The following is a 10,857-nucleotide window of genomic DNA, read 5'->3' as shown; positions in this document are numbered from 1 at the left end:
TGAGTCACTATGACAGAACTTCTAGTTCTCCTTACTATGTTGTAGCTCTCTGTTTGTTTGTGATCTACATTTATAATAATAATTATAATATTTTATTTGTTTGCCGCTTTTCCCAACACTCCCTTTACAGAAATCAAGTAAAACTACAAACAGAAGACAAAGTACGTCAAACCAAATTATAAAAGCAGAACACGTATATATTACATAAAAAAAACCCCACCAAACACACAGGATAAGAATGAAACAGGACAACGGTCACATATTAAAAGCTGTTCTGAAAAGGTATATTTTGAGATGTGATTTTAATGTGGATCCGTTTTCAAAAATATTACAAAATCAATGACTTTGGGCTGCATCATAATCTGACTAGCAGATTATCTTCATTGTGTTGCACATTCATGCTGTTCGTTGTTAAAGATTAAATAAATTTGTCTCTCTCCGAAAACCCGACCCTGACCTGGTCATTTATAGTAAGAATTCCTCCCACACCGCTTTATCACATCTTCCCATGAGATCCGCTGACCGGCAAAGTGGACTCAGACGTTATTCTTCCAGTTGGGTGAATGCCGAATGCAAGAATTCAGTGCATGCATATTCAAGAGAAAGTAAGGGAGTGATATCATACACAAGAACTTTTAGGTTTTGAAGAAAAACACTCAGTTCGGAGCAAGTGGACTTCACAGCATTAATCCCAGTGTCGCTTGGCCCGCTTCCTGAATAATGCATGCCTCTCCTGTTTGAGCCACCTGCAGGGTTGTTTACTGTTTACTTTGAGAGGCGTAGCTCAGGAAGCCGGGAAGAAGAAATGAGTGTGGAAGGGTTTCCAGGCAGAAATACTGACAAGTCCTTGTGGAGAATTTGCGTAACGGGGTTTGAGAGGGCAGAGGAAAACGGTTGTTTTCCTCCAGCCAAGCAGCGGTGGTTAGAGCTGCTGTTCTAACTTCCTACCACTAAGTATGACCTCAGAGAGTGAGAGAGAAAAAAGATTACACTTATGGGAGGTGGGGAAGGAGGTGTGGCAGTGTAGTCTGTTGTATAAAGGAGCTGGTTCTGTTGTACAGTGTGAGCTGGGGTCCAAGGGCCAAACGACATGCAGGTATGTATTAAACCAGGCTGCAGCACTAAGTTAGTTAGAACATCTGCGCTTTTAGCCGTTTGTAAATTTTTAGAAATGGACCAGGTGTATTGAGAAAATGATGTTTCTAAAAAAAGAAACATAATTTCTTTTTTCATCAAAAAAAGATTAGAACTGTTGATTTAAAAAATGCCACTTTTAAACGCAGGTCAAAATGAAGAGCCTTGGTTATTGTGCGCTCATATTCACTCTTCTGTTGAGCTGCTCAACCCAGGCTGCGGTAAATATGACTCAACTTTATTTGTGGGTTAAAACTTGTACTTATCTCTATTCACATGACTAAACCTGTTTGTCATTCTTATAGAAAAAACGGAAAGGCCTCAAATCTCAAGGTAACAAAACAAAACAACAAATTGCTTATGGTAGCAAGTTTATCATAACATACAAAGACAGAACATTCTTTTGATCATCCTATTCTTTAATTCTGTGAACTTCAGGTAGAGACTGCACACAGATCAGAAGTCTGTCTCCAGATGCCCCCAGTGGAGTCTACGTAATCCAGCCTAAGGGAGTCAATATCGGCTTCAAGGTGACTGACTGAAGACGTTTCTTCTCTTAATTGTAAATGATCTTAAACATTACCTGACACAATTGTGAATGCAATTGTAAGAACTTCAAGGTGACTAGCAGGTTTTAACAGAGAAAACACACAAAAAACTGTTTGTAGAAAGTTTTCCAGAATGATTCTAATTGGTATAAAGTAGGCGACAGAACGGTGAGGTGCCAGCTACTACTTTACGAGGTGCACAAGTTGACTTGTTTAATGCTGACACCGTTCAATCAAAGGGAGGCGACTTACTCCATGTACGCATCTAGAAACAGGGAAGGAAGAGGGGAGGGGAAGACGCTAAAGTTAAAACCAAACCATCAGAATGGTCTCAGTATCTTCGAAACCGCTGAGCTGCTAGGATTTGCATGCACAGTCATTTCTGAAGTTGATAGAAAAGAGTACAAAAAAAAATATTTAAAAAATATCCGATATTGGTTGTTGAGGAGGTCAGAAAAGGGGGCGATTGTTTAAAAGAACTGCTAGTTACAACTGAGGTATTCGGAAGATCAAATACCTCGATAAACAGCAAAATCTTCTTCAGAGTCTCGATTTCAGTTGCCTAACATTGAGATGTTCAGGGTCAGAATTTTGACATGAACGACAGAAAAGCACGATTCCATCCTGACTTATACCAACAGTTCAAGCTTGTGGCGGCACATAAGCTAAATGCCACCGTCAACATTAGTATTGTTCCAGATAACATTGGTCATTGTCTGTAGTCATTTTCTAATGGGGTCTGCTAGCACGATAATTAGAATTTCACAAAGTTCAAATCACCTCAGTTTGGTTTCTTGAACATAGCAATGAGTTAGTTCACTGTACTCTGAAGGGTACAATTAGAGATTCACATCATGAATGAGCAGCTGAGCAGTCTAAACCACCTGCGTGATGCTAAGATGTCAGTAGGAGCCAATGTTTTTGAGGAATGTTCTAGACACTTTGTTGGTATAAAGTCAGGAAGGTTTTTTAAATTCAGTTTTTGGTAGTTGTATCTAGTAAAGTGGCTCTACATTGTGTTTGGGTCCTTTATGATTTTGTTCAGACTGGATTGGTACTAAGTCTGCCTGGGACCAAGGGACCTGTTTGGGTTGCCTAAAACCAAACCGCAACTGCAGGACTGGTTGAGCAGACTCATAGGTGCAACCAGATAATAACTAGGTTAAATAAAATTGGTGTTATATTTTCAAATCAAATCTGTCATTTTATCAGGGGTGTCGACACTTTTGAGAGCCAATGTATTGATATCTGTTATTCCTATTTAGGTGTACTGTGAGATGAACTCAGATGGAGGCTGGACGGTGTTTCAGAGGCGCAGTGGAGGCTCTGTGTCTTTCGACAGAAAATGGGCAGCATATAAGAATGGATTTGGAAATCTGACACGTATGTGAACTACATGTTATTTGGGGACTCGGTTAAACATTGGGGGACGACTTAAACACAGCACATTATACTTTGAATAGCTTGTGGCGGCACATAAGCTAAATGCCACCGTCAACATTAGTATTGTCCCAGATAACGTTGGTCGTTGTCTGTAGTCATTTTCTAATGGGGACTGCTAGCACAATAATTAGAATTTCCTAACCCTAACCCTTACCACTCAGATGATACTGAGTGGTAAGGGTTAGGGTTCAGCTTTACACAACTGGGGCAAACCTATGAAAAAAAAAACCAACTCAAGCATTTTGGTATTTGTGCTGTACTTAACCCATCAGAGGATCACTGGCTAGGTCTGAGGAAGGTTTTCGCATTGACAAGGAACCAATCCAAGAAGTGGATCTTGAGGGTGGACCTGTGGGACCACGAAGGTGGCACTGCTTTTGCTGAGTACAAGAACTTCAGATTGGGCAATGAGAAAACAGCTTTCAAACTCCACGTTGGGAAATACAGCGGAGATGCAGGTACGCAAATATTCTGTATACCATCTGATAAACATTGACTGAACCTCTTAACATATAGTTTGTTTGTAATCATTGTGCAAGATTTGATGAAACATATAACATTCAAAGTACACTGCCTTCCAACACCCCGCCCTTTGTAAGAGTGTTGCAGTGTTGGTGTAACACCCTTACTGGACACAGCTTTTTCTCTTTTAAAACCCATCTAATTATATTAGGGCAAGGGGGAAGCCATTGGATAAGAGGTGGGATACACCTTCTACAAGTTACCAGAAGGCAAGAGTCACAAAGGAAACATTTTTGAATGAATTGGGAGAGTTGACCAACAGGATTTGCAGAAAGTCAATTTTGCTAGCTGCAAAGGCCCTTGGCAGTGTGGTGATAGAGAGAAAATAGATTTCTTGACAAAGTTTCATGTGCTTTGGCACTGAAACTTGAGACTTGCCAGGCAGCAAGAAGACCTTCGTTCCAATTCCTGGCCTGAGGTTGTTCAGCATGGATTATACATGTTCTTCCTGCATGAGTGGGTTCTCTCCGGGTACTCCGGCTTCCTCCCACAGTCCAAAACCATGACTGTTAGGTTGATTGGTCTCTCTAAATTCTCCTTAGGTGTGAATGTGGCTGTGCATGGCTGTTTGTCCTTTTTTTTCTCTGTGTTGCCCTGTGATGGACTGGCAACCTGTGCAAGCTGTACCCCTCCTCTTGCCCAATGAGTACTGAAGACAGGCACCAGTCCTCCTGGCAACCCTGCAAGTCTGAGCCTTTTTCGATAACGAGTGGACATTCTTACGTGAATTCACATTCACCAAGAATGTGAATTACCCTAACAATTCACATTGTTAGGGTAATTCACATTCTTGCGTGAATTACGCTAACAATTCACATTGTTAGGGTAATGAATCGCCCTAACAATCTATAGCTATGCTTAATTTATCTTTGTTTGGGCTTTTAGACAAACACAGCAATTCAAAGAATCTCAACAATCCTAAAAATTCCTCTTCTCCAATTTCATACGGATGCAACCAATTGAAATTTTGTAGAGAAAGCAAGATTTCAGTGTGTCCTATAGAAACCCTTTGAAAGATTCTTTCCTAAGAAAAACTCTTCTCTATCCAACCCAAAAGGTGACGCCATCCGTGGAGCCTATCAGGGTATTGACCAGAACGGCTACGGCTTCAGCACCATCGACCGCGACAATGACGGCTGCTCCCCGTGCCTCTTCGGAGACATTGCTGAATCAAAGTGCTCCCTTTCAGAAGGAGGCGGGTGGTGGTACAGCCGGTGCGGCTTTGCCAGTCTCAATGGTCACTGGCACCCTTATGGAGAACACATCGGCTGGGCTTCTGGTCTCCACTGGCTCACCTGGAAACCACCAGCCCCTTACTCAGCCAAAGCCACAAGAATGATGATCAAGTCCATGTGAGGGAGAATGTAGATTAAAAAAAAAGATTGCATGTCTTTTTATGCAACTAAATGTCAGGTTTAAACTCCTGGTTACTTCTGACCTTCAACCATGTTTTCCAAAGATGCTTCAATATGCTTAAGAAAAAGTATAACAAGCCCTTTATTTGGAGCGTGTCCCTACATACAACGTATCTGCCGCTTGTGATGTACACCTCTATTTAAAATCTAGCTGTTTTTGGTTCTCTTATACATTACTGGGCTTTGAACAGAGAATGCACTCATCGTGACAAGTCATGCTTTTATTGTAGGAAGTAGAAACTTTTGCTAGTACGCCCTTCCTTTCACCTTCCTATTGTGACAAATTTTTTATAATGCTGCATTTTACTACAAAAACATACACGTGTGGCCAATCTGGGTGTAAATTGTTTAATGCTAATTCCATAGTTACAAATCTGTGTAAAACCTTTTTCATGTTTTGATGGGTTCAAGTCCTGACCAGGGCCGCTTTTTTGTAGAGTTTGTATGTTTTCCTCTGCACACATTGGTTTGTCTGGGTCGCCTCCCACAGTCCAAATAAATGCATGTTATACCATAATAAATGGTCACTCTTGGGTGTAGATGTGTGTATCATTGTGTCTGTGTTGGTGAACAGACTTTAAAGTACTAAGCAGGTCTAACAATAATTTAAAAAAAATCTGTGATAAAATGAGTACACTCTATGAAGCATGATGGAAGAAAAACATAATGTAATGCCAAACTTTGAAAATTAAAGTTAAAATCTTCAGGCATTTAAAAAAAAAAAATTTAAGCTTGTTAGATAACACTTTATAAGACTGTGAATAAACATGACACAACACCTGTCATCAACACAAGTAAGTGAAAATTTGAATATTTATATTTATGACTGTTGTCATAAAGTGTCCTTCTGTAAATCATGACACTTTTAATACAAAGCTGACATTATTCAAAATGTCTTCGTTATGACAACTTGACAATAACCAAGAAATCCTAATCTGGCATAAATTTGTTATAAAAGTATTACTGATCAAACCTCAGCTTTAATAACATAAAGCCACATCATTTTTAAAGTTTAATCAGGAACACTTTAATAACAAATTTGTCAGATCATGATTTCTTGGTTAATGTCAAGCTGTCATCACAAATTAAAGGGAGTTTAAAACTGAGTTTTTAAAGTTTTTAGCAGCTTTGTTTGAGGCTTTTTCGTTGAATTTTAAAACCAGTCAGGCTTTCGCGACAACCTGGACGTTTAGGGTCAGTCAGGAATGTTGGCTATGGATGCTTTTTGACCTGGACACTCATCCTACTTGTGAAACTTGATTCTGTATGAAAGCACTGTCATGTCATGTTCAGTCAGATCTGACGGGAAAGTCAGAATTTACCAAAACTATGAAAGAGGCGGGGGGAGCATTTGGGCCAACTGGGGCTCAAAAGGGGAAACCGTCTGTGCAGGAGATCGACCAGGGGGTTTCTCGCAGGTATGTATTTGAAGAAAGACGGACATTAATGGTCATTTGTACCTTCTGTGGAAATGCAAGGGTTCCAATCTTCAGGGTTGCAGTTTGTAAAGTTAAACAGTAACAAATTAACACCAATAATTTGGTTTATTTAGAATATCAGAGAAATGTTTATTTATTTATTTTTTTATTCTTTTTGTCCATGTTGCTCCTACATTCATAAATGTAGGAGCGCCATTAAATATTTAGCATTCAAATTAAATATTTGAATTTCCAAACTAAATATTTAAGTTGGGGCTTAGTTTGCAAACTAGATAATTAGCGTTCTAATTAAATACTTTATTTGAAAGTTAAAAATTTAGTTTGTAAACTGAATATTTAACTCCAAATTACGTATTCAGTTTGGAACTCTGACATTTATTAATGTATGAATAACATAGTGAAAATATGACTTTGAAAAATGAACACCCTTTTTGTTTTTTGTTTTTTAGCACAGGCTGAAAAAAATAAATTATTGCCGTTAAATTTTGTATTGTGCAACTTTACAAACAACACCCTATACTGAGTTGTTGTCTTCTAAATGCCATGTTTTTTTTAAGTTATTGACTAAATAATATTTTACATCAAAATTGTTCAGAATATTTACGTGAATCCATCGTTTTTTTAACTGAGGGCAGAATGAAGGTCAACTTTCTGGCGTTCATTCTGGGCCTTCTGTGGAGCTGCTCAGTCCAGAACAGGATATGTATATTTAAGTTTACTGGATGTAAAATACAGACTCACTAATCTTAAAGTGCCAATTTCTATGGAAAGGAAAAGGAGGTCATAATGAATCAGGCCATGAACACGCCCTCAGACTAATATCTGACAATTTTTGAGTCAATTACAGCACATCATCAGAGTGAGTATTTCCTCACTCCACCTTGCAAAAGTTCTCTAAACATATCAGACGTGCAGGACATTTCTTGCCCATAACGTTTTTTTAATATTTTTTTTTTATCTGTGTCAGTACCACAGATCTATTCATTTTAGTTCTGAATTCTATCTAGGTTACTTCAAAACTTACAAGATTGGACTCAGAAAATCCATGTTAAAAACACAGACTGGACGCACTGGTTCAGTCAGGAATGTAGCTTTTGGGTGTTTCTAGCCTGGAAGCTAATCGCACCAGCAGAACCCGTTTCTGCAGGTCTAAATTTCTGTCTTGCTGTTCAGGCGTTTCTCTTGCCCAGTCCGACCTGACAGGAAAGACCACAAACTACGAGAGAGGAGGGGAGGCCGGGTTTAAAATGGGGAACCTTTCTGTAGAGGAGGCTGAGCCTCGCTAAGGTTCGCTCACCACAGAGGTGTGTCTTTTGAAGAAAAACTAAGACCATTGCTTACATTTATGCTTATAAGAGATATATTCTAAGTTTCTGTTTTATTTTAACCACAAGTAAAACTTAATTAAAATTCACCTTTTGACTCCAGGTCAGAATGAAGGCTCCGCTCATCTACCTTGGGTTCCTTCTGTTGAGCTGCTCGGTCCAGTCTGGGGTAAGTCCTTTGACATTTGACTTCACTAAATGCCAAAATACATTTTACATTTAGTTACAATCATACAATTTTTAGATATTGCCATCAGTTCTGGAAAAACATGTTTACATTAATGTCCTACTTCTCTATCTTCACCCTACCAGCATATTTATGGATTATTTTGACATTGCAATAAGTTAGGGAAAAGGCAAAAAGCTCTCTGGCTTGATATTTTACTTGGTTATATTAAATTCACTATAATTGATGTTAGAATGCTGTATATTCAACAATGCATTAATTAAACACTTATAAAAACAAACAGTTTTAATTACTAGATATCTCCTCTTTGTCTTCAGTTGAATTGTACAGCATTGACAATTTGTCCAATGATTTTACAGTTTCCTCATGTACATTGCAATATCTGGCTTTGGATACACATTCTTCTTGTTCTTAAATTGTCCGACTATCGAATATGAAATGTCTTACCAAATCTGTGTTGCTGCACTCCTTTAACAGAAAGCAGCTTTGCCTGAAGGTAAGGAAAGTTTCGCTACCGCTTGCTGAGTAAAAACTTAAAGGAATCCCTGTAATGTTGCTGCTCTTGTTAATGTGAAACAAAGATTGCTCAGAGATTCAGAGACAGTCGCCCCAATGGACCAGCGGAGTTTATGACATCCAGCCAGCTGGAAGCAATGCTCCATTCAAGGTTCTGAATCTGACTTGATACGGCTGTAATGAGAAGGTTTCAGCTCCTACAAATGCTCCATGTTCCCTGGACTTTTCCTACAGGTGTACTGTGAGATGCGTCCAGATGGTGGATGGATAGTGTTTCAGAGACGAAGCGGACCGGTGGTGTCCTTTGCCAGGAAGTGGGACTTTTACAAATACGGTTTTGGATCTCTGGCATGTATGTAGAAATCTTGTTGTTTTGCTGAATTTTACCCCACTTAAGGCAGAACACGTGTTTGTCTTCTGAAGCTTGGGTTTCCACATTAATGGAGATTGCAGAGACAATAAAAATCTTGTGCTTTGCTGATTGCTCAGTTGACCACTGGCTCGGTTTGGAGAGAGTCCATCTTCTAACTAAAGACAATTATAAAGAGTGGACTTTGAGGGTGGACCTGTGGGACCATGAAGGCGGCACTGCGTACGCTGAGTATAACAACTTCAAAATTGGAAATGAGGCGACTGCTTATAAGTTGCAGGTTGGGAGATACAGCGGAAATGCAGGTAACTTCAGCAGCCCTAACAAAACTCTAGTGTGTTTAGTACACCACAACAGATGACATAATTTCAGATGACATTGGAAGCTTGTATATCAAAGAGTGGCATTATGTTTTTGTAAGTTGAACATTTCTAAAAGGCGTTCTCTCTGTCCACCAAGGCAATGCCATCCTTGGGACTTATCCGGGCGACAACCAAAACGGCTTCGGCTTCAGCACCATTGACCACGACAACGACGGCTGCTCCCCGTGTATATTTGGTGACATCATTAGCGCGGAGTGTGCCTCCACAGAAGGTGGGGGCTGGTGGTACAGCCGCTGTGGCTCTGCCAGTCTGAATGGTGAATGGCATCCTACCGGCAACCACATCGGCTGGTCTTCGGGTCTCCACTGGCTCACGTGGAAGCCTCCCGCGCCATATTCAGCGAAGGCCACCAGAATGATGATCAAGCCCAATTGATTCTGCTTTTTCATTTTGGATTTATGTTTTCAATTTGGCAGACAGCGGATGTTATGGGTTTTTGAAGAGAAAGTTCAACCATGGAAGTTTTCAATTCAAAAATCTAAATGAAAATAAAGGTTTTTGTGTGTTTGGCATATTTTGCTGTGTTTCTGAGTTGTAGAAATCAAAAGAGATGTGGCTCAAGATTAGCTTTATATTAGAGTTAAGAAATCATCCAATTAGAACCTGTCCAAAAACAGACTACAACAGAGAAGAAACCAACTCACTACCAAGATTCTATCTCACGTGTACTTTTAGCCACTATCAGTACTAATATTATTGTGATTTGGACTCCAACCAATTACAGCATGGACAAAACAGGTTATGCTAAACATGGCAAAACTGCTTGTGCTTATAGCATTGGCAGAGATGCTAGCTTTAGCATTAGTGGAGGAGATAACAGAAACACAAACTTTAAGGACTATGTAAAATATTTTATGAAGGTTAGTGACAGGACATGGAGGAAAGCATAGATAAAATGCAATAAATCATGAATTGGAATCATCATCCAATCATGAATTTTTCTAAATAAATGTACACATCAGACTCAGTGAACTGTTAGCACCCAGCAGGCTGTGGCAGAGGAATAAATCTGTCACATACTAAGATCACTACCACTTCCTGTGATGTCAACATTGACCTCCTGAACAAACTCAATATCTATTTTGGACAGTAAAAAAACACTTCCTGTCAGGAGGAACAGGTACTTTGTCTTGACCAAGCTGAGGTCCGATGGACACTTAGAAAATCTACCCAAGCTGGTAGTTTGAAGGAGTGTGCAGAACATCTGATGCGTTTTCTTATTCAACATTGTTCTGCCTCAATCTGATGGACTGTTATGATACAAAGCCTCTGTAATCATCCCTTTCCTCAAAAAACCTGAATGGCTTTCAGCCATTAGCGCTTACATCCAAAATCATGAAATGTTTTTGAAAGGTTGGTCAAAGGTCACATTCCCTCTTCACTTGATCCATTTCAATTTGTCTGTAGCCCCAAACCACAGTAAAAATGGCAAAGGCTTACATTTATATTTGTACAGCCCTTGCCTTTTTTGATCTAGTTGTCATTCTACATTTTTCTTCTTTTTATATTATTCTAGTTCATCTGGCTGGTTTCTGTTTGTGACCTAGTATTCATCAGAATTTAAATTTTTTATTT

At 39.4% G+C, this 10,857-nt stretch overlaps 2 protein-coding genes across 3 annotated transcripts; both read left to right on the top strand.

The window, feature by feature from the left end:
* Nucleotides 1-125: 125 nt before the first annotated feature.
* LOC122826293 (angiopoietin-related protein 5-like) lies at nucleotides 126-5,601 on the top strand. Its single transcript, XM_044107967.1, has 7 exons — nucleotides 126-1,096; nucleotides 1,284-1,355; nucleotides 1,440-1,467; nucleotides 1,573-1,664; nucleotides 2,948-3,065; nucleotides 3,398-3,583; nucleotides 4,705-5,601. Exons 1-7 carry the CDS (start codon nucleotides 1,091-1,093, stop codon nucleotides 5,001-5,003), a joined length of 801 nt encoding a protein of 266 aa, XP_043963902.1. The 5' UTR covers nucleotides 126-1,090; the 3' UTR covers nucleotides 5,004-5,601.
* Nucleotides 5,602-6,165: 564 nt separating this feature from the next.
* On the top strand, nucleotides 6,166-9,794 carry LOC122826295 (angiopoietin-4-like). 2 transcript variants are annotated; one of them, XM_044107969.1, is made up of 7 exons: nucleotides 6,166-7,859; nucleotides 7,930-7,995; nucleotides 8,491-8,509; nucleotides 8,595-8,680; nucleotides 8,764-8,881; nucleotides 9,019-9,204; nucleotides 9,359-9,794. In XM_044107969.1, the coding sequence occupies exons 2-7, from the start codon at nucleotides 7,936-7,938 to the stop codon at nucleotides 9,655-9,657; spliced, it is 768 nt and encodes a 255-aa protein (XP_043963904.1). In that variant the 5' UTR covers nucleotides 6,166-7,859; nucleotides 7,930-7,935; the 3' UTR covers nucleotides 9,658-9,794. The 2 variants fall into 2 exon arrangements, with proteins under 2 accessions (XP_043963904.1, XP_043963903.1); XM_044107968.1 differs by having other exon boundaries at nucleotides 6,167-7,805.
* The last annotated feature ends 1,063 nt before the right edge of the window (nucleotides 9,795-10,857 follow it).

Source organism: Gambusia affinis, linkage group LG23 (assembly GCF_019740435.1).
Source record: "Gambusia affinis linkage group LG23, SWU_Gaff_1.0, whole genome shotgun sequence".
In the NCBI taxonomy this organism is placed as follows: domain Eukaryota; kingdom Metazoa; phylum Chordata; class Actinopteri; order Cyprinodontiformes; family Poeciliidae; genus Gambusia; species Gambusia affinis.
The sequence above is the reverse complement of the archived record's forward strand: the minus strand, read 5'-3'. Positions and strand labels throughout refer to the sequence as shown.

Bases quoted from the DNA above. Each gene is read 5' to 3' on its own strand.
- LOC122826293 (XM_044107967.1), top strand. The intron at 1,468-1,572 runs GTAACAAAACAA...TGTGAACTTCAG, and splicing joins GAAAGGCCTCAAATCTCAAG to GTAGAGACTGCACACAGATC. The intron at 3,584-4,704 runs GTACGCAAATAT...CCAACCCAAAAG, and splicing joins GAAATACAGCGGAGATGCAG to GTGACGCCATCCGTGGAGCC.
- LOC122826295 (XM_044107969.1), top strand. From the start codon at position 7,936: ATGAAGGCTCCGCTCATCTACCTTGGGTTCCTTCTGTTGAGCTGCTCG. The intron at 8,681-8,763 runs GTTCTGAATCTG...CTTTTCCTACAG, and splicing joins GAAGCAATGCTCCATTCAAG to GTGTACTGTGAGATGCGTCC. The intron at 9,205-9,358 runs GTAACTTCAGCA...CTGTCCACCAAG, and splicing joins GAGATACAGCGGAAATGCAG to GCAATGCCATCCTTGGGACT.